The 27,963-nt window shown below is 41.3% G+C and overlaps 1 protein-coding gene across 1 annotated transcript; it reads left to right on the top strand.

The window, feature by feature from the left end:
- The first annotated feature begins 164 nt into the window (after window positions 1–164).
- LOC118207588 (adenosine receptor A3-like) lies at window positions 165–21,991 on the top strand. The gene is made up of 2 exons (XM_035381341.1): window positions 165–487; window positions 21,021–21,991. The coding sequence occupies exons 1-2, from the start codon at window positions 165–167 to the stop codon at window positions 21,658–21,660; spliced, it is 963 nt and encodes a 320-aa protein (XP_035237232.1). The 3' UTR covers window positions 21,661–21,991.
- Window positions 21,992–27,963: the final 5,972 nt, after the last annotated feature.

The raw sequence follows: 27,963 nt of genomic DNA, 5'->3' as shown, positions 1-27,963 counted from the left end.
TCATATTGAAAGTGGTCAGATACCCATAAAAAGCAGGGTAAAAATAAACTTCCCTCAGCAGGAAGTGTAGGTGTCAATGTGCTGGGGCAGGAGGCGGAGCAAACATTCTGCCAAGAACATAACCAAGAGAGCCCCCCCAGAAAAGCTTTCAGGACTCAGGTCGCATGGCTTCCCAAGATGTCTATATGGCTCTGGAGATTTTGGTGGGCCTGGCCTGTTGCCTGGGCAACCTGTTGGTGGTCTGGGCGGTGTGGAGGAACCGCTCCCTCCGGAAGCCCACCTTCTGCTTCGTGGTGTCGCTGGCGGCGGCGGACTTCCTGGTGGGCGCGGTGGCCATCCCGCTGGCCATCCTGGTGAAAAGGGAGGTGACCTCCTTCTACGGCTGCCTCTTCTGCACCTGCGTCATGCTGGTTCTGACCCAGAGCTCCGTCCTGTCCCTGCTGGCCATCGCCACGTACCGCTACCTGTGCGTCCACATTCCTCTCAGGTGAGTCCCCAGCACAGCGGGCACTGCGAAGGCACGGGCGCCTGTGATTGGTCAAAATGTGCGTCCCTGTTCAATTTCATGGTGCGTGTTACATGTGACTGGGTGATGTTACATATGATTCTATGGTTATAAAATGCAAAACTATTTACGTGACATGACAGGCAGTAAAATAGTACAAGTATGTATGGATGGCAGTGCTTTTGCAAGGTGACATGCAATTTTCAGGTAATGGGTTAGAACCGTTTACAAATTTGATCGATTCCGTGAGGATTGTTAAGGAATCTCTCATAAAGTGGCTCACATCACCTGGACTTTAAAGAAATCTATTCATTACTGGACATTTTATTGTAGTAATTCAGTACTTTTCAGGTATTTTTATTTATTATTTATTTAACCTTTATTTAACCAGGTTAGTCTCATTGAGATTAGAAATCTCTTTTTCAAGAGAGCCCTGGCCAAGAAAGCAGCAGTCGATAACAGACACAACAAAATTTCAACATTTAGGAGCTGAGAACCTGAATGCTTTTTGCCAGCCTCAGTACAAACCTTTGGCACAGACAATAAAACACTGTTTTGTGAGCGAAGTCGGTATTTTCCATTAGTCTGCTGGACAATGTACATTTCAAAGGTAAGATGAAAGCAATTTCAATATGGCCTTGTAAATATGAAAATATTAAATATGATAATATTGAAAATATACCAGTGACACAGCCTATGTAATGCCAACGAGGGCCAGCCCAGTCTTCTATAAAGAATACAGTGATGTGTCAAAAATTTGTAATTTGTGACAAACCTCAGTGCCCCATGATACACCATGTCCAACCGACGCAATGACGCTAAAGGTGCATGCATATATAAAATGTCTCCATAATCTATTACCAGTAAGAAAGTAGTTGAGGCTAGCCTCTGTCTCACCTCAAGAGAAAAACAGGACTTGTTTCTAAAATAAAAACCCAACTTAAGCCTAAGCTTTTTTACAAGGGAATCTATATGAAACTTAAAAGTGAGACCATCATCTAATAAAAAACCCAGGTACTTATAAGTTGTCACCCTTTCAATTGGTTTATTCTGTGTGGTAACGATAAAGGTAATGTCTGCGGCTCTATCTTTGACCTAGTGAAGAGCATCAACTTGGTTTTCTCAACATTTAAAATAAGCTTCAGCTGATAAAGCTGAGCCTGTATGGTAAGAAAATCCTATATTGATCTTTGTAGCATGATGTCATGATCTACAGTGTCAAATGCCTTTGACAGGTCAATAAAAAGGGTGACACAGTGTTGCTTCTTATCCAGCGCACAGATAACATCATTAACCACTTTAATTGTGCACACACCTGTGTCTCCAAAACCTTAGCCAGAATTGAAAGCTTAGAAATAGGCCTGTAGTTATCTAGATTTGAGGGCAGATTTCCATACACTGGGGATAACATTCAATTCAAAAGTGAGATTAAAGAGAAACGTTAGGGGCTCAGCAATAAAATCAGAAGAAAGTTTCAATAGATCCAAGTTGTCAGGACCAGCTGCTTTTTTTGAGTCTATACCTTTAAGCACTTTGTGTACTTCTGGTAGAGAAAAAGGGGAAAAACAAAAACTTTTTCCCATTCTCTTATTTACAACGGCATCAGTAAATGGCTGATTACCTGATGTAGCCTTAAACAGAAAACCAGAGGAAACAAAAAGTTTGTTGAAACAGTTGAGCATTTCAGCTGTATCAGTGACCTTATCAACACCCTTTATAATACATGACGGCAGTTCATAATTACAGTTTGTACTCAGGGATTTGATTACTTTCCAAAATTTGAGAGGGTTGTTTAAATTTTTAGTTGTTGTTGATACAAAGTAGTCAGATTTTAGCTTCTTAACTAAAAGTGTGCACTTATTCCATAGACAGCCTAAATGTTAGCCAATCTGACTCTGAACTTGTTCTCCTAGCAGTAGCCCAAGCTTGGTTTCTCATGTGTAATTGCTTAGACAACTCGTCAGAAAACCAAGGATTTTCCCTACCTTTAATCCTATAAATTCTAAAAGGAGCATGTTTGTTTGAGATTTTCAAGAAATTGTCCCTAAAGAAAGTCCAAGCCATTTCAACATCTGGAATAAGACTGATCCTGCTCCAATCACAATAGTGCAGGTCGTGTAAAAACGATTGTTCTGAAAAATGTTTAAAATTACGTTTTTGGAGAAAAGGGATCTTAGTGTTGCGTATAGCTGCAATGGCACAGTGGTCACTCAGATCATTAACAAAAATACCAGTTGCAATATATTTGTGCGGAACATTTGTCAGGAAAAGATCAATAAGGGTCGATTTCTCTGCACATTTCTGATTAGGACGTGTTGGGCCACTTATTAATTGCGTTAAATTCATAGAGTCGCAGTAAGCCTTTAAATCATCAGAGATCGGTTTTAACCAATCCCAGTTTAGATCTCCGACAATGACAACCTCACTGTAGTTCAGTTTCGCCATGCATTTCGTGAAAGAAGACGGCATGTTACTTGGAGTAGATAGAGATCTGTAACAACCAACCACAGTAATGAAGACGTCTTTCGACACCTCTACTCTTACAGCAAGCATTTCAAATTGTTTGGACGCGGACTCTGACAGCAGTACTCTCGTACGGAAGTTGCTTTTGGCATAATTAGCTACACCTCCTCCCCTTTTGTGTCTGTCAGTGCGGAACACGTTGTAGCCATATATATGAATATCTTTATCAGGAACCGACTTGCTCAACCAAGTTTCAGATATCACAATTATATCAGCATCAGTTGATTCAACCAAATCCTTATCAGGTCTATTTTCGGAACTAAACTACGAACATAAAAATGTACTATACCCAGACCTGATGCACTTTTAAAATTTGACGGAGTTTCCAAACATTTTAGACTTCAGTCTGGGCCAGGGTTTGGTTGAACATTTCTCGATAAAAGCAACAGTAGAACAATTAAGCTTCTCAGTTTAGTGTGCTTCACTTTTTCGGCATTTAATTTGTCCACAAAATAAAAACGTATTTCGAGTATTTCGATACAACAAAGTAGTCATTCAAAAGCAACAAAGTAGTCATTCAAAAGCAACAAACTATGAAGATGATGTAGGATTTCCGAATTGTTTGTTGGCTTGACGACAGACAGGGCATGATCAAAATGAAATACTGAGTCCGTGGCAGTCAAAGGGAAGATTATCCGCGAAAAACGCTCGTGATTGGAACTACTCACCACTTTCTGCTCGGTACGGACGGTGAGTAGATAGTAGCTATCTCATAAAAAAACACGTTTTCAACGTACAAAAATGCCAAGTTACTCACATACAAGACATACACCGTCTATAACTCATTCATTCAGACTGCCAAAATCCAGGCCTGCCATTAAAAGTATTGATATCAAAATGACGCCAAGTTACGGTAGGCCCCTACTACAAACAATATAGGCTATCTTGCCTCACCGAAATTAAATAAGATGTATTCCAAAGCAATGCTACCCAATATTTCCTCAATTCTTTCAAGTCACTTGGCCCTGTGTGTATAAGCATGCAGTACATGGACAGGCCAAACATATGTGTGGATGGCTTTCTCACAGTCTAGATTGATTGAATAGGCGTCTAATGTCCAATTTGTATTGCTATGTATGTATTTCGCTGCCCAGCGTTTCTGTTGCGTGAATGATTGTATGTTTCTTGGTATAAATGTCTGTTTGTAAATGTGAATGTAACATGCTGCGAGGGAAATGTCCCCATGAGGATAAAGAAGTTCTCTATGTATGTATGTACAATATGTATTTTACATGCAGTATTTATTGTACGTAGCAAATGTACAATCACTTGTACATGTACTGAAATTCAGTTCAGAAGCAAGTATAAACATATGTTTTCTGGAGAAATATGCTTCCTGTAGTTACTGACCAGCAGTTTTCTACGTGAATTTCAATGTGTTCCGTGAGGCAATTCGAAATATTTGACACTTTGATCTGACACAAGTTTGTATGACACTGTAAAATGGTAAGATTACAAAACACAGGGCCAAGTGATTTGAAAGAATTGAGGAAATATTGGGTAGCATTACTTTGGAATACATCTTATTTAATTTTGGTGAGGCAAGATAGCCTATATTGTTTGTAGTAGAGCCCGACCGATATATCGGTTTGGCGAAATATCGGCCGTTATTTGACTTTTTTGACGACATCGGGATCGGCAGTTATGCAGCCGATGTGTCCCGATTTTTAAATAAGTATAATAAACAAAAAAAACATTGATTATTTATCTGTACTTGTCTGTTCGAACGTTGTAATGGCTATTTACTAGAGTTATCCAGTAGAGGGAGCTCTAATACAAGTGTGAGCAGCTGACACGCTACTTCTGTAATAAGACGTTTGTCACTCGCGCCTCATCGAATATTCGCCACTACAAGACTTGTCTGCACAGATTCGATTGCCGCAATAAAGGTATGTATATTTAGTGAAAGTTTTTAATTAAATGCGTTTATACGACCACTATGTTTATCAATCCTCATTATCAAGCGAGCGAGCTAGCTAACATATATGGTTCACTTTAGCAAGCTAGCTGGCTAGCAACCCTTTATGAAGTGGCAGTGAGCACATAGCGTAGGATCTACATTTCCGAAGGACATCGCTGTATTCTCAAATAAATAACCAGTCAAAAATGGTGATTGAATGCATCACACATTTGTTTTTTTATCTGAGATAATGATATTAGCTACTATATGATGCTGTGTCAATAGCCGACGCGTTATTGCAAGCGAGTGTGTCATCTAGTCATGCATCATCGTAGCAAGCTAACCAGACAGTAAAAACTCAGATAAAACACTTCTAACGTGGATCATTTTAAGCCATGTTATCTAGCTTTGTCGTGGTAACATGAGAGAAGGATTGCTGTTGAAGTGAATCAACCAACAGTTCGCGTGGGTAACCTGCACGAAAGTGCATTGTTTTTTCACGTATTTCATCCAGTCAATTTAATTTAATCTAACGTTACACTTGATTCACTCATTAGCTCCGCTAGATAATGTCTTACTCTTTGAGATCGTGTAGTAGAAATAAAATAAGAAAATATAATTCATTTAACTTACTGAGATTATATAATAAGAAATAATGAGGCTGTGTCAATAGCTAATGCGTTATTGCCAGCGAGTGTGTCATCTAGTCACGCGTCAGAGCGCATTGTAGTTATTTTCACCACCGAATTCTTATGGACAGGGAAGCTCGGTAGATAAAATCTTTGCGATCATGTTGTAGGAATAAAATAAGAAAATATAATTAATTTACTGAGAATAGATACTAAGAAATAATAATAACAAATTAATGACAACAACAACAATAATAATATTCATAAAAATACATGTTTGAAACTGGAAAACAGATCTTTTTTTTTAATTAATTTTTATAGATGGCTGGAAAAGAAAGGAGTAAAAGCAAGGTGTGGAGTTATTTTGATTTCACACACTTAAAGATGGTGTTAATATATATATTTAATTTAATATCATCTTTTACATTTTTTTATCTAAAAAGTTCTTTGTGTGTTTATTTTTATTTTTGTTTGTTTGCTTATAAGTTAAATGTTCTTAAATATAGAAACTTTAATAAAATATTTTTTATTTGAAATATAATTGATTTGAAAACTTTGCAGTTTTTGACAAAATATCAGTCAAAACATTGGTAATCGATGGGCTAGGACTCTCCAAAATCGGGATCGGCATCGGACCCAAAAATCTGGTATCGGTTGGGCTCTAGTTTGTAGTACCGTAACTTGGCGTCATTTTGATATCAATACTTTTAATGGCAGGCCTGGATTTTGGCAGTCTGAATGAATGAGTTATAGACAGTGTATGTCTTGTATGTGTGAGTAACTTTGCATTTTTGTACGTTGAAAACGTGTTTTTTATGAGATATCATTTCTTTTTGCAAAGCGTTTTATTATGAGAGTGAGAAATGAGAAGTGACCCTGTAAGAAACGGTTGTGGATTATGGCTATCCTTGTGTGAATTTGTACAGTCTGATGAGTGTGTACCGTTTAGCAGTTTCTGTTTGCTATATATGTAAAACAGTGGCTGTGACAAAGGGTGCGGTGGCGTAAGTGTAAACGCATCAGAAACGCAGGTGAAATATGGCCAGTGTATGTACTCACGGATTTGCCGGCCATCCAACGAGCCTTGATTGACAAAAGAATCAGCAAACCCGTAGAATTAGAGCTCCCTGGGTCGCAACTTGTGTACTGTTCTGTCCTGCTCCGTTGTCTGTTATTTCGTGGAGATGCACTTTCAGTGTTTGTAAGGTTTATAAGGCATTTTGATAGGCTTATCTGCAGGTAGGAATCCTCTTCACTGTTTTGCTAAGCTAGAACCGGAAAACTTGATAGTGGAGAACAGGAGCAGTTTCCTTATCGAACGGCATATATAACAGTCTGTATGAAGTATTGGTCGTTAAAGTGGAGGGTTAAGTAACGTGTGAAATCCATTGCACTGATGTGCTTTTCTCATGTTCAGTAGTAGTTATAATTATGAGTGAGTCATGATTTTAAATGTAGTGTTTTAATAGGGAGTTGCAGAACGTACATTGTTTGTATGTGGCTAGGTAGAGAACAGGGCGAGGTAACATGAATGTAGAAACGTGGCATTTGCTGATAAGAAGGTTTTGTATGGTAGCCAAGTGAAGAAATATAGTTAGTAGAAATGGCACAGTGGTGAACTGGTGTAACTTTTTAATAAAAGGAATACATTTGCCGTCATGAAATACATATGTGTGGCCGTGAGTGAGTTTTGGTAAAGCAAATATAAGCGTAAGAAAACGTAACGTGTAAAAGAGGAAATTATCTGCCTGAGGGCGTGGCGGGATTCAGTCTTTCAACCGGAGGTTTACCAGTCTGTGACTTTGTTAGTGCAGCACCATATCATAGCTATGCAATGCGTGAAATATCATTAGCAAACCTGTCCGTGGTTTGAAAGAAGAACACAGGCGAGTAAGCACAGAAGAGCTCCCGTTGAATCCATATGGCTTTGAAATATTGTAGCCGGTTAATAACTGAACGTGCAAACGGTACGTCATAATGCAGTGTATACGTTCGGTGAACGGCGGGTAGGTATGGTGCAAAAGCAATAAGTGAGAAGTAGTAGACAATTATTAGTGAGAGTAAAAGCAGGTTAAAGAAACACGTTCCTAGCTGGGCTTGAACCTAGACCCCATGTTCCCAAGACTGTGACCTTGCCCGCTAGGCCACAGGCAGACTAGCTGTTCAAACTGGAAATGTTTCAGAGTAAAAAGGTATAGGTATATTTTGCGTGTGTATGCAAGTTTTTGATTGGGTCGTGTAGGTGAATATTTGGCTGGTGTCGGTAAAATGTCCAATGGGGAGACATTTTGTTTGTGGGATAGGCGGCAGGAAAAATAAGAACGAGACGAAGAAGAAGAAGAAGGAGAAGACGCAAAATCCCCTTAGTTTGGGGCTTTAATGTGTGGACGTGAAGTTGTTTATGAATTCTGCCTGTTGAAATGGGGTGAGAATGTACAGAATGTAATGTTTTTAAGGGATGAGTGTCTGTGGCTGTTGTGGTTATTTCTGTGGGGAACCCTGAAAAGTGCCAAACTCTCGGTCCTGTATAGGTATGGGGCATGCCCCCGCCAAGGCGTAACTTGGCGGGATGGCATACCTGCCATCCCAATATTATTACCAGGAGAGCTTTCATCTTGACTGTACTTCGACCCACTGATTTGTGTTGTGAGCTCAAACACCAGGATTGCCAGATGCGCTCAAAGCTGATTTCCAGGCTGTGGTGTGCACTATACGGGTTGCCAGATAGCCATAGTCTTTGATCACAGAGAGACACTGTGTGGGTTGCCAGGTGCACGAGGACAGGGTTGCTTGTTGCTCACAAAGTGCCGTGAAGTGCAGGTAGAAAGAAGATTCAGCTGACCAGGAAAAAAAACTTCTACTGATGTGCAGGCCAGCTTCCTTCATAGACAACATCAGTAGGCAGCCATGGAGAATGTTGACCATGGAACAGGGGCTGGGAGATGGTGGTCTAGCTGATCAGAACAACTCCAGGGAGAGGCGCTGAAGCCACTCTTATGCCATTTACACTGGCATTTTGAATCATATAATCCACAAGCTTTTCTTTTGCAGACTTTGTCGTACTTCAAGGGGCCTTTTGCTAGGCCTTGTTTGGTGGTCCTGTTTTCAAGTTTGGGCAGCAAGCCAAAAATAATGCATCAACGAACTTTTCAACATACTCTACTCCATCTTGTTGGCGGGGTTTACCCAACTTGATACTGACACTGGGATGTAGATTTTGTCCACAGGAGACATTCCTTAAATTCCTGCCACATCCGTATGGCTCACCTAATGTGATTATTTCTTCTACACTACAGCAAAAGGAAACTTTTAATGACACTGTGAGAGATACCTTTCTATATATTTATTTGAACAACTTATCCCGTATCATTTCCCTTAACTACTAAAAGCAATGTGGACAGCAGGTTAACTCAGGTTAAATGACTAAATGGATACAGTTAGATTTATTAAATGACTCAGGTTAAATGTTTGTCACACTATTACAAATACTACTCCTATGAATGGGGACATATTTAGAGTACATATTCAGCAGATGTGGTTATCACAACTTTTTTTTTTTTTTTATATATACATACAACTAACTTATATAGCTGGATATTTACTGACCCATTTCCTTGCTGAGCAGCGTCTCCCCTTTGATTCGAACTTTCAACCATTAACCATTATATTATTCTTCCCATGCTGCATCACTGCTATTAACAACAACAGTATTATTGATGCAAATGACTGTAATAAAAAATAGAAAAAAATAAGCTTGATGTGCGATAGTTTTTCTTGTGATAGCATTTAGGATATTCATTCAGAATATATTCAGAATACATTGTACATTGTTTTGGAGGTGTTTGTCTACTTTTGTGTTAAATATATGCTTACTGCATTTCTTTCTGAAAAATTAAAACAACGAGTATTCATTCATTGCGGTTGGCGCCAGTGATGTTTTACGTTTTCATCACCTGGCTAACTGCTTTCTAGGTGAAGCCAGTTCACCCAAATTAACTTTTTCCTCGTATGGCTTTGACTGCTGTACCCTTCAGCACCTATGGCATAGGAGGCCAACCCAGGTCCTGGAGAACCACAGGGTCTGCTGGTTTTTGCTTTTACTCAGCAATTAATTGATCAAGTAACATACTCGATTACACAGTGAACTCAACTCACCTGCTTTCTTTGGTCTAAGTGGTTGTTGTATTTAAAGTGAAAACAAAAACCAACCGACAAAAACATGTGGCTCCCCAGGACCAGGGTTGGCCATCCATGACCTAAAGTGTGTATCAAAATGTTGGATGCTCATAGTTTTGAGGGTTAATCTCTTTTTCACGCAAAGGTTGATTTGTGCCAGATTTTGAGCCAGTGTGTCCAATCTTTTCCCAAAAGATACGGGTGCACGTTTTCATTAAGCAATGCAGACACCTGATTCTACTTATTAAAGTATTGACTGAAGACCATGATTAGTTTATTAATTTGGCAAACCAGACTCTACTAATTGGCAGCTCAATAAGATCTCTAGTTGTTGAGTGAGGAGTGCTTTGTTTGGTTTGGAAAGACGGTAGATCTGCAGGGAAAGAGTTGGTTACCACTGTTCTACGTGAAGCTAGAAGATGTAAATAAACCTCTACTGTTTAGGTGCTTGGAGTATCTTCTGGAGTATTATATGTAATTTCAGATTGCAAACTAAATTAACTGACATCCCACTACTTGTCATGCAAGTGGGGAACACCTGATTTTCTCTAAATGACATGTTTCCTGTATGAAAAGTTTTTCGGCATATGGGTCTACATTGTTTTTGAACCCCTTCTGTAGTACCCCATTTTTTAACACAAGCCTGAAAATGTCATACCCAAAAAAAAAAAAATGGTTACAATTCTTGAATGTAAAGTAACCCTTGGGAGTGAGTATCCCAAGAGGGTAACTCTAAATGTTACTGAAACCAAGTAACAGAAGCTCAAACACAGGGAAAATGGGAGCTTTTTTTCTTAACTAAAACATTTGAGTGGATACAGAGGCTTAAGCCTGTGCCTGGTGGTTTTAGAAACAATGTAGACACAGCCACAATGCTGGACAAATCCTGGTTCAAATTAGATGACAATACCACCAAAAAATGCAGGTGCAAGCAGCGATGAGGGGGCCAAGCAGTCCAGCAGGGCAGAGTCGCCATGGCAACTTGATCGGATCATGTTAAAAGCGTGGCTGTATGTCAGGGTTTTGGCGGGTTGGACCCAAGCGCAGAGTAAAAAGAAGACTCAAAGGTAAATGAAACAAAGACTTTACTTATACAAAAAAACAAACAGGAACAAACAAAAGGCATCGAGGGGCAATAACAAATGAAAACTCAAAAATACTTAACAAAAACACAAGCATAGAAACTCAGTCAAAACACTGGGAACACACAACAGGCAGAAATCAAGCAGGGCAAAACAAGCAGACGGAACACATAGGCAGAAAAACAAATGAAACGCACAAGCAGGACCGAAGCGGGCAGAATACACACAGTCATAAACGAACACAGAAACAAAGTCAGAAACACAAGGAACCAGCACCCGAGTCAGGGAGACAAAGGACTTAAATAGACTCAAAATCAACAAGAGGCAGGAGGGCACAATTAACAATCAAACCAGGACAGGGTGGGAACAACGAGACACAATCAGAAACAATAATAAAATAATTGAAAGCAGTAATACAATTAACGGGAACGAGGAGGACACAAAACAGAAGTGCAGCCAACAAGGAAAAACAGAGACAGAAACACAGAACCATGACACTGTAAGCACTGATAGCAAGTTTTAGGTCAGCTGACCAAAGATTGGGTGTAACTGAGATATGAGCTCATGTCCTGTTTGGGTCGTTTGCCTTTGATTTGGCTGTAATGGATGAAGGTTTAGAACTTTTTTGATGGTTGGTCTGAAGATGATCTGTGCCACGTTTGGTGAAGATTGGACAAAATATGTTGGTGTTGAAATGCCTACTTCAGGGTGAAGGACTGGGGCAAATCCATGAGGGACACAGAGGCGATCGAACAGCACTTCATCAGTATTGGTGAAGTTGACGTGTTCGTCAACGCTGAGGGGCTGATTGTTTCAATTAAGGTGTATGCGGCAAACAAACAGCGCAGAACTATGCAGAGGGATTAGATTAGTTATTCTTAGAGGATGGCAAGGAGGTAAAGGCCTGAACTACTCATTTTTGTAGTTTTTGTTTTCTTTCGTGTGTTTTCATGTTTCATGTGTTGATGTTAATTTGCCACTTGTTCATGTTTTCGCGGTCTAGTTCTAATTTTCCAGGTTAGTGTTTAAAAGTACTTGCTGTTAGTCTGATTCAATTTGTAACGTCTCCATTTGACATTGCCTCTTTGTGTTGTTGTTTTATTTATGTCTGTGTGCATTTTCTCCAATAAAGTCCACTTTTTGTGTTATTCGTCTACTGATGTGTAAGCCATGCAGTTATTTTCTGGAAGGAGAAAAAGAAATTCATCGGTAATTGGTATTTCATTAGTATTTCAGCGCAACTGTCTGCTCTTGGTAGAGCAATGCTGCAATAAATGACACCAATGTTTTTGCCACATCCTCAGGAAGGAGTCCTGAGTCCATATACCAAGTTTGGTATCAACACATCAAAGCGTTGCTGAGATATGCCCTCACTTCCTGTCGTTTTGTGTCCTCAAAATGGGGTACTGAGTCTATGTGCCAAGTTGTACCAAGTTCGCTGTCGATACATCAAAGCATTGCTGAAATATGAGCTCACTTCCTGTTTGGCGGTTTTGCCGCCATTTTCTATTGACTGTAATAGACAAATGCTTTTTTCTCTGCCTTGGGATCTCCCAAGATACAACCACATACAATAATTACTTCTTTAAGGCAAACACATCAACAGTTATTGGGCAAAACACGTTTTTCCTTATTGCGGTGCCCCCCAGTGGTCAAACGACATTTTTTTGCACGTCCTCAGGAAGGAGTACTCAGTTTATGTACCAAGTTTGGTGTCGATACAACAAAGCGTTGCTGAAATATGAGCTCACTTCCTGTTTGGCAACGTTGCCGCCGATTCTGATTGGCTGTGATGTACAAACGCTTTTGGAAATCAAAAATCCATCTGATAACTTTTGTGAGACTTGTTCTGAACATCATCTGTGTCAAATTTGGTGAAGATTGGACAAAATGTGTGGCCTGTGAAAATTTTTAAAACTTTTATAGAAAATCCAATATGGCGAAAAATTCAATATGGCGGAAATTGATGTTAATGGATGCGTTGAACTCAGCTTGACGCAAGGAATCCAACGGTACCTCATTTTTAAAAATCGGGCATACGGCTCAAAACTTACATGCATAAACATACCTCCAACTTTGACCCATTGGTGGCGCTAGAGCACTTGAGGTGGAGACATGAATCTCGGTGAAAAGAATCATGGGACAGTCCCCAATCAGTGTGTCAAATTTCAAAACTTTTTACCATACGGTTCTAAGGGCTGCCATAGACACCCTTGCCAGAAGAAAAACATGAGGATGATGATGATGATGAATAATAAGAAAAGGTACAAACACAATGGGTGTCAACCAGCTTTGCTGCTTGGCCCCCAATGAGCATTCTGCATTTTTTTCTGAGCTATGTCTGGGGGGGGTTGACAGTCAGGGGGGAAGCAAGCCTACTACTTCTTCCATGAGCATATAGTAAACATTATATTGAATTTTGCACCACTAATAACCCATAGTACCATTTGGTTAATTACAAAATAAACATGAGCTATCTAATTTACTAATCCATTGATTGCAGTCCATTGATTAAAGTTTACAATGCCTTCTGTTTTGGAGTCAAAGCCATTTTCACTGTCCTCCTCAGAAATATTCACTCAGATGAGTGATTTCTTCCAAGACCTACAAATGCAGAGTCTTCTGTTTGGACTGCAAAATAAATTTTTGTTGCAAAACAACCTTTGTCAGCACAAAGTCTCAAAAATTTTGAAAAAAAGTTATGGCTTATTTACCCAGGGGAAACAATGCATGTCCTTTTATGCAAGCAAAACATCCGATACACTGAAATGTCATTTCATTTTCTAAAATGCTTCTCAGTCGTCACTAAAATACCAGCATATCACTAGCTGACAGTGTACAGGGCAGAAGTTATACTGTCCATGTTGAGTTGTTGTGGGTCCCATTGGCTATAGTGAGAGACTGCTTGGCCAGTACTGATCAGAGAAACTTTTTGGTGGGCTTGTTTTGTTCCGGAGACTCTATACAACCCAGAGATGACATTCTTTTGTACACTTTTATACGCAAATATAACACTCATTTTCATTGTTATGCCGACAATATGCAGTTATATCTACCAATAAACCCAAATGATCAAGCCTGCATAGCAGCCCTTCACAAGTGTCAAGCGGACATCAAAATGTGGATGTCTGATAATTTCCTCCAGCTTAATGATAAAAAATCTGAGGTTATACTGTTTGGCCCACTCCATGCCAGAGCCCAGATTGAAACTGACCTTGGCCCACTCTCATCAAATCTAAAGCCCACTGCTAGGAGGGCGTCATATTCAATCCTGACCTCAACCTAGAACAACATGTAAAGAAGGTTATCCAATCTTGTTTTTATCATCTAAGAAACATTGCCAAAATAAATTTTTTTCTGTCTCTGATCTGAAGAAAGTCATTCATGCTTTTGTTTCTACACGTCTTGACTATTGTAACTCTGTACACCTGTCTTACCCAAAAATTCCTCAGTCGTCTTCAACTAGTACAGAATGCTGCAGCTCGGCTTTTAACTGGCTCAAAAAAATTTGACCATACCTCTCCTATCCTAGCATCCCTACACTGGCTGTCAGTCTCTTCAACGTGAGGGACTACATTCCGATAGCGCTTAAAGGTTTTATGAAGGAGCCATTTGGCTAAAAATTGTAAAGGAAAAAGGCATTGTGGGGGGGGGGGGGGGGGGGGGATGGTATTAATATTAGCATTAGTAACCACTGTCCAATAGTCTGTGTTAGGTGTACAAAATTAAACTAAGCTAAAATATGTGTAGTTATGAGGAGATATTTTAGAATCTTCAGTGAACAAGCACATTCTTGCATTTCATCTATCATAGTGACCTCTATCATTCTATAAACATTCCAAATCTTGAGCTGGCCTTAAAGGACGGAACCCTGTCTGTTATGACGTGTTGGCCTTAATATGGTGTAAATGCCTGCAATTATGTAAATATGTTATTAAAACCACATGAGAGACTTTAGTTATTTAAATATTTTTTTTAAATCCTTCAACTCGTAGGTTGCCTATGTTATTACTATCGCAATGCACTCATTACATTACATTGCATTACAGGCATTTGGCAGACGCTCTTATCCAGAGCGACGTACAGCAAAGTGTGTAACCATAACCAGGAACAAGTTTGTAGAAAACCCTAGAGAGAAGTACCGTTCCAAGTGCAGGGAACAACCGCATAGTTCAACATGGACCCTGTAGGTTAAACTGATTAACACTAACACAAACAAGAACAGCAACAACGCAGGCTATGCAAAAATACAAGCAGCTTTACGACGAGTGCATTAACTAAGTCAACTACGAAACAGCTACCTAGTTACAACCCTAAGCTTACAGTCAATTTAGAGATAACAGGGAGGTAGGGAGGGATGGGGAGAGGTGCAGCCTGAAGAGGTGAGTCTTCAGTTGTCGCTTGAAGTGGGTCAGGGTCTCAGCTGTTCTGACCTCCACGGGGAGGTCATTCCACCATCGTGGGGCCAGAACAGACAGGAGACGTGATCGGGATCGGGAAGCGCAGGTGCAAAGAGGGGGAGGTGCCAGGCGGTCAGACTCTGGGTAGTGACGTCAAATTGTTGCTCGGGTCTCGATCCATTGCACTTGTGCATTGAGCGGTATCGAAAATGCCTTATGTTCGGACTTTTCGATTCGAGTCAGAGCGGGACATTCCTCAGGAGGAAAGCACAGAGGACGGCCCTCATCAAATAAATCAAATCAAAACGAGGAAGATCGGAGGAGACGAGAGCAGGGCATAAGACTGGAGACTGTGTGCGGCAACTGCTCGCATATGCCAACAGAGATGGAAAAGTTGACTATTGTAAAGAGCTGCGCTTTCTAGCAGCAGCTGTTCAAAGTCATTTTAGCATATGGGCCAAACTGTCCTTTTTGGTGAAACTGAAACGTGTCATCATCCCCGTTAATTTAATTGACATAACGTTACTGTATATATACGACGTGGATCCATAATAACGATATTATGATATGCATAATCCCTAAATTATAATATGTGCTGATGCACTAAGATGGTTTTTGAATCCATCCTATTCACAGATTTCCCGTGTATCACATCACACACAAATTCTGAGGCATTGCATTAATATTTTTCACTATTAATAACCGCAATTGCTGTACAAAACAGCTGAGATAACTTCCAGTGCAACCATTTTACGTCACCTACCCAAAGTGCACTGCGCGTCTAAAATAATGGAGATTTCCATAGGTCAAAATTTCAATTAAAGGCTGGGTTTTTATTTTAAAAAACTGAAATCTTTGTGTTGTTTTTACAACATATTTCCATAGTTGAGGGAACATATTAAGCCATACCAGTCTTAACAGGCAGGGTTCCCTTCAAGTCTCTCTGAAAATACCTACAACGTATTTCTTAATAAACATGCTCCAGTTAAAATGATTGAGAATTAAGTATCATTACATTTTATTTGGCAGCACTTTTATCCATAGCCATATACAATACGTGTATTCCCAAGGTTGTTGTAACAACTACTGAACACAGGCCAGATAAGGTGCAATTCTCATAAAGTATCAGTTATGCACAGCCATGAATAGTTCTAGTTCATTCTGCAAGCATAGGCTGAGTCAGTAAAAGTATGGTAAGTCATAAACTAGAAGTAACGTAGAGATAGATCCAGCTCTCTGTTCACCTCGAAGCTTTCAAATTAATTTCACTCTATAAAGCCTGGGCCCTGGCTAGATGCTCAGGAGACCCTGGTCATTGGCTTGCTTTTAGACAGTAAGCAGCAAATCAGCATTGGGGAGGGCCAAGGCCCAATATTATATGAATGAATTTACCAGATGCTATGCAAACCCTACAAAGTTCTGGAAGTTAGTAAATTCTACCTAGCAATATAATGCCACATCTTTGCATGTCCATGTCAATTATTGCACTACTTTAGTCATTGGACAAAAGGATATGCACAACAAACATGCAGGCCCTATTCCTTGTGTGATAAGGACCCTGCTTTAGTTTCTGGCCAGATATATCCAGATTGTGTCTAGATTAAGTCGAAACAGATGTCAGTTCACACCTGGCATTCACACCTCCACATGTGTCTCGAGTGACCACTTGTGTTCAGATCTCACTTCCCCACTCAATATGCAAATAAACATGTACATATTTTCCGTTTGCAAAGACCAAATGCGTTGTTTTGTTTTTTTAACCGGCGGGAGGTTAAAAACAACCAGTATATATGTTTTTAACTGGTATATTTTTATACAGTCTATGGCAGCAATGCACTACCTGTGCCTAGTCTGCCAGAAATTAAAAGAAGAAGAAGTTTGCAAAGACCTTGGCGCGTGGGCAAAATCAAAACAAAAACAGACTGGGTCTATTCCTTGGCGTGTTCCAGGCAAACCAAACCAAAGGATGTCAGATAGGTTTATCAGCAAACATATGGCTTAGCTATGCCCAGAAGTCCTCAATAATAATAGTATTTATTATGAAAAATCGTTCACAACATTTCTTTAGGTGCAGCGTCTTTTACTGCTACCACAGAGTGAATGTATGCGTAAGTGTATGCGATGATAAGAATATTTTCGGTTACGCTGACCTATAAAACGCAAAATTAGATTTTTCCAAAAGCAAAATTAGACATGTTATACATCGTTAGAAAGCTTATACTCTCACCTACTGAATAAATGAATTGTCAATCAAGCCAGACTGTACTAAAAAGTAAGACAACGCCATAAACAACACGTGTGGTATTACGCACAGCTATTTTGGAAGGTACCCAGGCATTTTCACAAACAGATTGTCCAAGACAATATATGTCTTGCATAGAGTATGCATCAGTCCTCATGCATAGAGATGTCCTCAAAAGGGACATCTCTATGCGTAAAACCGATGGTAAGGTTGTATATTTATTCAATATTTAGTCCCAGATATTGACTGTAGAATGACATGGTATCATTTTTTAAACTTTGTTTCGTTTATTTCGTTATCCAGTGTGGCTTCTTGTTGTTTCGCACTTTAATATGATGCCGTTGACGTGCGAATGAGTATGTACTTCTGTTTAGGCAGAGGACGTCAGTTGAGGGGCGGTCCTTCAATGTGGCCCAGGACGCATTTGTGTACACACTGCTAAAAGAATGTGGCCATATGCGTCCCAGACCACCACCGAATGTGGTCTGAGTGATCGGATCTCAGTGCATCCTGGGTGCGTTCTCACCTGTAGTTAGAGTTGTCCACTTCTGTTCAGATCACCGAAGACGCATTTTAATGCCAGGTCTGAACAGGGCCATTGTCCTTGTACAGCTAGAGAGGTTGCAGATGAACTTTTGGCTATAAACCCTAGGTCCTCCACTGGGGAGAAAAACCTGGACCCCTTTTTTCTAAAACTTCCTTCTGATTGCTGAGTATGTTGAACATATTTCTGACCAATCAAAATGTCTATGGCATTATCCCTGAAGTTTGGAAAAGTGCTCACACTTTGCCCTTGCATAAAAGTTGGGGGGAAAGTAATTTAAATAATTATCAGCCAATTTCCAAATGGCCATGCCTAGCTAAAATTTTGGAGTACCTGCTTAATATCCAGCTGAAATAATTTAATTGGAGCGAATCTTTTCTTAGCCTAACTTGCTCAGTCTGGGTTCAGGGCTAAGCATAGCACCATGCCCAAGGGCGGTTTTAGCGATTTGGAGGCCCCAGGCAAAGACCAATGTGAGGCCCTTCTCCATTTTGCTTAATGCAATCATAGCTAGTGAACAAAAACTATTTGGAGGCAGCTCTTTTCAGTTAACAAAACCACAGAACTAAAGGACAGACCCAAATGAGAATTCTAACTGAATAACCTCAAATGACCTTCAATCAGTTAGAAGAAGACAATATGGCAAGAAAAAGATTATAAGTATATAATCTTTAATTCTTTCAAGACAAAAGTATAGTAAATGCTTTTTGATAAAGCATTTGAACATCCACTTTTGTCTAGGGGTAAAAGTCCCGGTCCAAGCGGGTGTCTGGTTTGTGGTGGGCTGCTGCTGTCTGTCGGAGTCGACACTTTCCTCCCGCACTGTAGCTGGTTCACCGCAACCAGCAGAGACAGTAACGCTAGAAGTTGCAGTAGGTGCGGTGGGTGCACAACAGGCTGAGGCAGCAGTAAGGCTGCTAACGTTAGCTAGCCCAGCTTCTTCAACTAACGTTACACCTGTTGTAACGTCAGCTAGAGTGAGAGCACCTATTATCAACCAACTTTGTTCAACAGACAGGAAAACGTAAATTTATTTGCAAAATATCGGTAACAACCTGTACCTAGTTATGTAGGGAAAAATGTCCTCGTTATTCTCCAGTAGTTATTTTTTTTTAAGTACTTTCACGATTTTTTTGGGATTTGAGCGAGAATGGCCTTCTGACAGGCAACATCTTCAAGCACGGCTGTCAGGCTTTTGAACTTGGACACCCACAAGTCTTTGTCAGTTATGTCGGCCAGCTCAATTTCAAGGTCGGGTTGACTTACCCCTGGGAAAGCGGAATGTTCAACAGGGATGGGTCAATGTGCAGGGGTGTGACAGGGAAAGATAGTGTCGTTTTTTCCTTTCGGAACTCGCTGAATCTTTCCCCAAATGCAGTTTGCATTCCGATGATCGCACGTTGTAAATAATCACAATTGATGTGATTGTGTCCTTCTTTGAACTCTCTTAGGGAGGGGAAGTGAGAGAGCGTGCCTCTCTGTACATCTCTGGCGAACACTGTCAACTTGCGCTCAAACGCTAAAACATCTTCCAGCATCTGCAGGACCGTGCTTCCCTTTCCCTGGAGGCTTTTGTTCAGCCTGTGTAGGTGACTTGTCATGTCCACCAGGAAGTGCAACTTTTCCAGCCAATCGGGATCTTCCAGTTCTGGATAGGTCAGGCCTTTGCTTTGCAAGAAAGTTTTCACATGTTCTACACAAGCGGCAAACCGTTTCAGGTCCTCCCCCCTGGACAGCCAGCGGACTTTGTTACGCAGCAGGAGATCCGAATATGCGCGGCCGACCTCATCTAGCAATGCACAGAACGGTCGGTGGTTTAAGCCTTTTGCCATTATTTTATTCACTATCTGAATGATGAGGTTCATCACCTCCATACACTCGGGGGGGAGTGTTTGAGCGCACAGTGCTTCTTGGTGCAAGATGCAGTGCAACGTAAGCAGCTTTCGATCCAACGACTTCTGTAATAAAGTCACAAACCCCTTCTGTGTCCCTCTCATACTAGGTGCCCCATCTGTAGCCACTGGCACCATGTGGCTGGTGTTCATTTCTTTGGCCGCACAAATGTCCTCCCCCCGTGTTTTCCTGCGGCCCATCAGAGGTCACATACCTGCATAGCAGCGCTGTCTGCTCAGTGTCGTTCACATCGCATGACTCATCGCAGGCAGTTGAGCATGCTGATCGCTTGACTCATCGCAGGCAATCGAGTATGCTGGAGTATACTGATGTCCTCGATTTGCTGACTGGTGATATTTGTTGCCATTTTTATTGCCCTGTCTTTGACGGCCTTTGCAGAGAGGGGCATATCTTTAATATTCTGAACTATCTCAGTTTTGTTTTTGAAGTCTGAGAATAGATGCTCTGATATTTTGATGAATGGTTCTTTCATGTATTCACCAGCCGTGACCGACTTTCCATGCCTTACTATCTCCTGAGCTGCCACAAAACTAGCAACAGTAGTAGAGTTTGGAGATTTGATCCAATTCTTAAAAGTACATTTGCTCTGCTCTGCTTTCCACAGTAGTTCCGAAATCACTCTCTTTCTCCCATCCCCAGCCGGATACTTTTCATCAAATGCAGTGTGCTTGTTCTGGTAATGTCTTTCGATATTACTTATTTTGTTGTTTGCTAATTTCTCGCTGGGGATCAAGCATACCGGTAAGCCAGCAGCGTTGGCGGTGAAAGCAAACAAATCTGTCCACGCACTATTAAATTCTGTATATTCGTCCGAGACTTTTCTTTTTTTGGATTTGGAATCCATAGCTATCCTAGCAAGGTAAACTCAAGACTTGTGCAAATCTTAACTAGGAGGTATGATATGATGTTACTTTGACTTCTGAAAGCTGATGACAGAAATCCAATATGGCAGACCAAGCTAGTGTGTACTAGAAAATATGTTTAATGCCAATGGGAAAAACTATTGGCCTGTTGGCTAATAGAAGCTTTTTCGGTGCATAACATGAGAAAAGCTTTTTGGCTCGTGTTATTACGTTCACCTAACTTTGCTTTTTTTTCTCTGCAGATACAAAAGAATGGTCTCCCAGCAGCGTTCCTGGGTTGCTGTGGCGACGTGCTGGTTGCTGGCATGTGTCCTGGGATTCACCCCGTTGCTCGGGTGGCACAAGCCCATGACAGAGAAGCAATACGGCTACAGGTTCATGGACGTGATGGACATGTCCTACTTGATCTACTTCAGATTCTTCGGCTGCATCCTGGCCCCTCTGGTGGTGATGGCTCTCCTCTACGCTCGCGTCTTCTGGACCATCCATAAGCGCCTGCAGGAGTCCGCAGCCAGCGGTTCGGAACACGGAACGTATTACCTGAAGGAGCGGAACCTGGCGCTGTCCCTGGGCCTGGTCCTCGCCCTCTACGCCGTCTGCTGGCTGCCCCTGCACATCATGAACTGCATCTCTTACTATGGCGGTGAGGACCTGACTTTCGACGTGGGCGTCCTCCTCTCGTACGTCAACTCGGCCGCCAACCCCCTCGTTTACGCCTTCCGGATCCGCAAGTTCCAAAAGGCCTACCTGGAAATCTGGAAGCAGTACTTCCTGTCCCGGGGCAAGGAGGGGCCCCAGGGCGAGCAATCGGGCGATAACTTGGGCAGCGCCTGCCCGACCAGCACTAACCAGAGCGACAGGATGGTGAGGGGGACCATGTAAACCCATTGGCCACGAGCTGGGGTTTTGAACGCTGAAAGTTGTTGGCGTGAGCGCCAGAAAGCATTGCTCTCCAAAGTGTTCAGCGTCTCTGTGGCGGTCGGCGATTGGCAGTTGGGATGGGGAATTTCTCTCTATTTAAAATGTCTCCTTCCGAGGTCGAAGAAGACATTTTATGTCTGTATGCAATATAGTCAAGGATATTAGAAAACGAAAATGGTTGTATTTGTGTTGTATGAAATGTTGCTAAACAGCTTCTCCTATCATCCATATCAAGAGTAAAAACATAAATAAAAAATATCTAGAGAGATATATATATTCATATATTTTTTAATTAAATACTCACACTGAATATTAATTTTGAGTGTCAATTTATTTATTTATTTTTTTTACTTTTGATTGTTTACTCTTTTGTTTTTGCGATGGTGGATATTGGGGTCACCCGGATAAATTGATCTCAGGTCCCAAAATAATTACAAATTAAGCGATTACTCTATTACTTCTCCACTTATATAGTGCAATATACAGCAGCCTGTGCTAAGACCAACATTTCCGCTGGTAAGGTTTTGCTGTGGCGTGGCGCCACGGCAAAATCCTTGCCGCCAGACCATAATAAAAAAATAATAATTAAAATAAAATAAAAAATTATAAAATAAAAAATTCTATATATACTGTATAAAGCCTATATATTAAATTCATAAATTAAAAATGTTAAACTTTCTAAATATTTCTGCCTAAATGCACTTTCAAAACCATACTGTCGCGTCCACATATTTATTTTCGAAAAGAGCCTAGGCCGTGCGCTCCGTGCTTGCTCCTTTCTGAGGCGGTCGGAAGACTTGCAGCACGCGAAGGTGCTTCAGCGACCTAAAGACAACGAAGAGGTAGGTAGGGACGCTTCAAATATTACAAAAATACCATAGTGTTAACCATCTAATTGGACCAAAATACGTGCCGGTACCTACTCATCAAAATACATACCAGTGTTTCCTGTGCAATTGATCTCTTGGTGTGGTGCTGGGTGTCTGAAGGGAGGGGGGGGGCGGGGGGGGGTGTAGCAAATGCGAAAAAGTGAGACTGTATACAAAAAACAAACAAACTCATCCCACCTCATTGTATGGTATCAAATGCTCAGACAGAATGATGCTAAAACAATGGGTTTTATGGGTTAACAATATGATTATATGTCAGATTAAATCGTGTTTTTGATATTTAATTTAAAAGCAAAACGCAACATAATTTTATGACTGTGGCCTAATTTGAAATTTTAAGAAGCTGAACTTTCTCAGCAGACTCAGTTCTCTGGGGGGAATTTGTCTGACCAGACTGGTTTCAGAAACTTTTAGCAGCCATCACTTTCCTCAGAAGCATTCGCTCATGCATGCCAGTTGTTATGTAATGTGTAGTTGTCAAAAGGAAAATGTAGTTTAATACTGCCTTACCAGGCTACAAAGGGGACTGCTCCTTCATAGTTAAGAAGATCATCAGTGTCATGGTTCTGTGTTTCCCTTGTTGGGCCGCCAGATGGCGGCACTTCTGTTTTGTGTCCTGCTCCCCCCTGTTAATTGTATTATTGTTGTCTCGTTATTCTATCATTGTTCCCACCTGTGTCTTGTTATCCCCTCCTTTTCTGGTTTGATTGTTTTTTGAGTTCACCTGTGTCTTGTTACCCCCTGTCTATTTAAGTTTTTTGTTCCCTTGACTCAGGTGTGTTTGTTTCCTACCTGTGTTTGCTTCCGACTTGTACTTGTTCCTGACCTGTATGTATCTTCTGGTGTTTCTTATGTGTTTGCCTGTGTGTTCCACCTGCCTGTACCCTGCCTGCCTGCCTGTGTTCTGTGTTTTTTTGTTCTTAAGAATGTTTTGAGTTTATTGTTTTGCCCTTTGTGGCCTTACCTGTTCCCTGTTTGTGTTTGCCTTTTTTTGTTGTAGTAAAGTCCTTGTTCGTATCTATCCTTTTGAGTTTCGTGGTTTTTTTTTTTTTTTTTTTTTTTTTTCTTTTTCCCCCCTCTGCTTTTGGGTCCGTACCCCCCACGAGTCCTGACACATCAGACTGTACACACCGGCCAGAACCCCCCCCCCAAGCCAGCACTTTACGGTCGTATTTGCGCTGGCCTCTCGGAGGTTGAATGAGGTTCCCACGGTGACCAGAGCAGCAGAGATGTTGGCCATCTTCTGACTCAGACTGAAGACCCACTTCTACAGACTGCAGCTCCACCCCAACCATCCCGAGCAGTGTTATTTAGCCCTAACGCCTGATGTGTCCTTTCCGGTTTCTTTTTTTTTTTTTCGAACCTGTGATTCTTAACTTAGTTTTTTGTTTAGTGTGGTGTAATGCTCCTTAGGGTAGTTTTGTTCTTGCTTGTATATGTAAAGTTAAGCTAATGTTACTGGCTATACTACTATCAGCAAGGTGAGGATTAATTGAAATATGTTTAATTTTCCAAACCCAGCAGTTTTAACCATGAACACCTTCGTTTGACGTCACCCGTTGAAACACCTCACTTATCTAACCTGTAAAATATATTTATTTGATTTATTTTGGTCATTATTATCAGATATAAATTATCAATTAAATTGCCAAATTCTTTGATAGGCAGAGCAAACTGTTGGATCAACTTTATCAAAATGTACAACTCACAACCAGATGAAAACTAAGAAATTTATAACTTAATTGCAACAAATATTCACGTCTAATCTAAAGGCGAGGTTCAACTACCTTAAAACAATTAACAAAGGTTACAGACATGGGCAGTCACGCAAGAAATGAATGAAAGCAGATACCAAACCACAGCTTTTCTCCACAAGTAATCCAAGGACGTGCCCACTTCCAACTGACTTCTTTCCAAGTTGCCCAAAACTGACAGATTAAAAGAAAGCTGCATATTTTATGTAGTGAAAAGGAGGAAGGGGGATGGCATGGACACACACACACATGCAGACACACACATTCACACCTCAGGTGGTAACCCCCAGTTCCTGCTCTGTCTTCTCTCCAGGGTATGCTGGCCGAGCACTTTTCTGCCTGCGTGCACTTTTTCCTCCAGAGTTGGAGACAGTTTGATTGGTCCTCACAGTAAAAAGCAATGGTATGATGAACTGAGAACATAATTTTCTTTTTACAGTTGTGACCTATGGCAATGGGAAGTGATTGTGTATCCAGGCAGGGATAGAATAGGATTTGTGTCTTGTGTAGACAGCCAGATATTCTTAATTTTGTCTTTTAACCAGGGCCAACACCCCTTATTTTTTATATTTATCTTTAATGACCTCCATGAGCAAGCAAGCACAGGAGGCTAAGCTCCCATTTCAAAGACAGCCCGTTCTATGGCCAGAGGGGCATCAGGTTTTACTTTGCTGGGAAGATTAACGCCCTCTACTGGCTCAGCAACACGGTTTTGTCAGCACTGGAAGTTATCCAGAGGATAATTGTTGACAACCTAATGTGCAGCGCTCACTTGGGCGATGCATGGCAAGCAATTTGAGGGAGGAGATTTTTGTGTCCTGTCACTGTCCGGGTCATTGGATTTATTTCATTAGTACACATAAGTACTCATGCATTTTGAACAAATAAAATATTTTGACTTTGCAAGCAAGTAATGAAATATATTGATATTGGTATGCATTATCAACACAATGTCTTTTTCCTTTATCTGTATCCATCTAGTATATCCCTGGCACTGTGTATTGAATTCTAAATATTATTACTGCATTTCGGTTCTTTGCAATTTCTATGAACACATTTAATGGCTATTTACAAGAGAATAAGGTTGTGCAGTGACATTCACAATGTTTAATTTTAAATATAAACATTTGAATGTTTTCATCAGGAAATATGAGTCTCCACCAGGTGGCAACCCAACCCTAAAAACCCCCCAGTTCTTGTGTTCGTCAGTCAATGGGAGGCGAATGTGAGAGAGAAGGAGACTGTTCTGTGCCTCCTGTGAGGTTTACCCAGCTGCAGGTCAAAAGTCTCACCGCACTAATCCGCTCTTAAACATTATCAAACATCAGCTTTCCTTCTTCTCCCTTTTTTCCTTCGAAGAGCTGCGTCGCTATCTTGCGCAAATCCTGTTTGTTTTGCTACCGGGGAGGGAGGGAGGGAGGGAGGGAGGGAGGGGGGTGTTGGGGGGAGTGGCTTCATGCTTCGGGAAGAATCCTTGCGCCTTGGCACAGTTCTGAGGGGACTGGCGTTGCGCCGGAGGGGGAAAACTGCAAGCCGCCAAGCTCCGCACGCTGTGCCCGTGCCTCCACACTCACATAACTCTCACTCCTCGCGTTGTTGGGGCAGGCTCTTATCAGCAGAGCCACATCGCCGCTCAGAGAGACGTGAAAGGTACCCGAAGAGCGCGTGGTCTGCTCAGAGGAGTGGCCGCAGTTTTATTTAAGACGTTTTCACAGAAACGGGTGGACTTTAGCCTCCTTCACGGGATAAAACAGCTGATTTCGTTACCGTCCAGGTAGACCTGCTGGAATTCTTCCGGCTGTTCCGGGCTGAGTCGAAGCCCAGACTCAAAACCTGGCTTCAGCTGCATCCTTCATCGTCCGCATTCGATAAAATGCAATTAAATCTTAAATCTAGATTCACAGCTATTACAAGTTTGCAATAATCTTGTCAAAATTCCACTGTAAAGACAAGCTCATCATAGAGTCTTAGGGTCTTGCGGTTTAGCCCTGAGAGAGTTTGGCTGTAGCAAATGCCATTATACCGTGGCAACAGTCATTTAGATGTGAGCGCTCTGGTTAAGGGTGACCCAGTGATACCAATTCATACAATCCACAAGTGCTTGGCCAATGTTATTATGTTATTATTGTAAGGAACCTCAAATTGGATTCTTACAATGTACTGCATTACAATGAAATAATTTAGCTGATTTAGCCAAAATGACTTTAAACGCATGTTTCACTTGGAAGCACAAGAGCAAGATGTAGGTAAACCTACCATCACACGTGCAACTGCATGCCTCAAAACCAACAAGACAAACAGAGTGAAGGGTCAGCTTTTTTATAAAAACATTGAGCCAATCAGAAACACTGAGGTACACTTTCAAAAGGTGAGTTTCCATGCAGACATCAGTAGAAAACAGCCAGTGAATCTACCTTCCTTCCTGACACGTCGAATGAAATCATTTAAAATTTTTATTTGCCATTTATCTGCCGATTTAAATATACGAATGATAAAACTCAGCAGGTCCTTGTCGGTCCATAGAATAAATATATATATATATATATATATATATATATATATATATATATATATATATATATATATATATATGTATATACAGTATGTGTGTCGGAAGAACAACAGGAGCTTTCCGTGCATTGTGGCATTCTTCCTATAGATGTGCACCAGCGCACAGCAAGCCGATATTGATGTTAATAATGCAGGATGTGCTTGCTGAAGAAACAGGCCTCAGGGCAATCTGAGGCTTTATAAGCCACAGGGGACTAGAACTCAATTAACCTGCATGCACCTGGCAGAAGGGAACAGTCTCTTCCTACACCATCTCTTCAGCACTAGAAATCATTCAGTGTTAAAATGAAGTTCACTAGAGGGAGTAAAATACCTAAATAAAATCTACTCTATCAGATGGAGTTGTTTTATCGGTAAAGATTTTACTGTGCATAGTCCTAGTAATACTGTCATATATTGATACATATATTTCTCAGCTATTGTGTAGTATTACAATCTCTGAAAGCAGCAATAACTTGTGTATTTGTCAATATATTGTGAAGTGCTGCTCGAGTGTGTTTTGTTTCATTATATTGATAATATATTCCACGTTTGTAACAGCTGTCCGAACTGGAGGTCTGTTCTTTCCACAGAAACGACCCTTCAGAGGGTTAAGGGACTGGCGGGCCAAACCAACAGAAAAAGCCTTTGGACGTTTGCCCGGGACCCCTGTTTCCAGGGTAGAATGGGGGAGGGGGAGCCCGTTCCCCGCGAACAGTCTTCCTGTTCCTCTGGCCTTCCGTAAATACGAGCACGGGGCAGGGGAGACGCAGGCGGTTCGAAGCGGTCGGACGGCGATCGACGAAGGGCGCCTTTTTCTCTCGGACGCTCTGGCCACGCCCCCTATCGCGCACACACCCTTCCTGGATGCCAGCACGGGCGCCCGTCCCCCTGCCGGCTCCTCGGTGCCCGCCTGGCTGCCCGTCCCGGGCCAAAGGGCGCTGCTCACGTGTGTGCACGACATAGCTCAGGAGGTAAGAGCGGTTGTCTGGCAGTCGGAGGGTTGCCGGTTCGATCCCCCACCCTGGGCGCGTCGAAGTGTCCCTGAGCAAGACACCTAACCCCTAATT

This window comes from Anguilla anguilla, chromosome 11 (genome assembly GCF_013347855.1).
Source record: "Anguilla anguilla isolate fAngAng1 chromosome 11, fAngAng1.pri, whole genome shotgun sequence".
Classification (NCBI taxonomy): Eukaryota; Metazoa; Chordata; class Actinopteri; order Anguilliformes; family Anguillidae; genus Anguilla; species Anguilla anguilla.
Note: the sequence above shows the minus strand (reverse complement) of the source record. Positions and strands in the feature narration are given on the sequence as shown.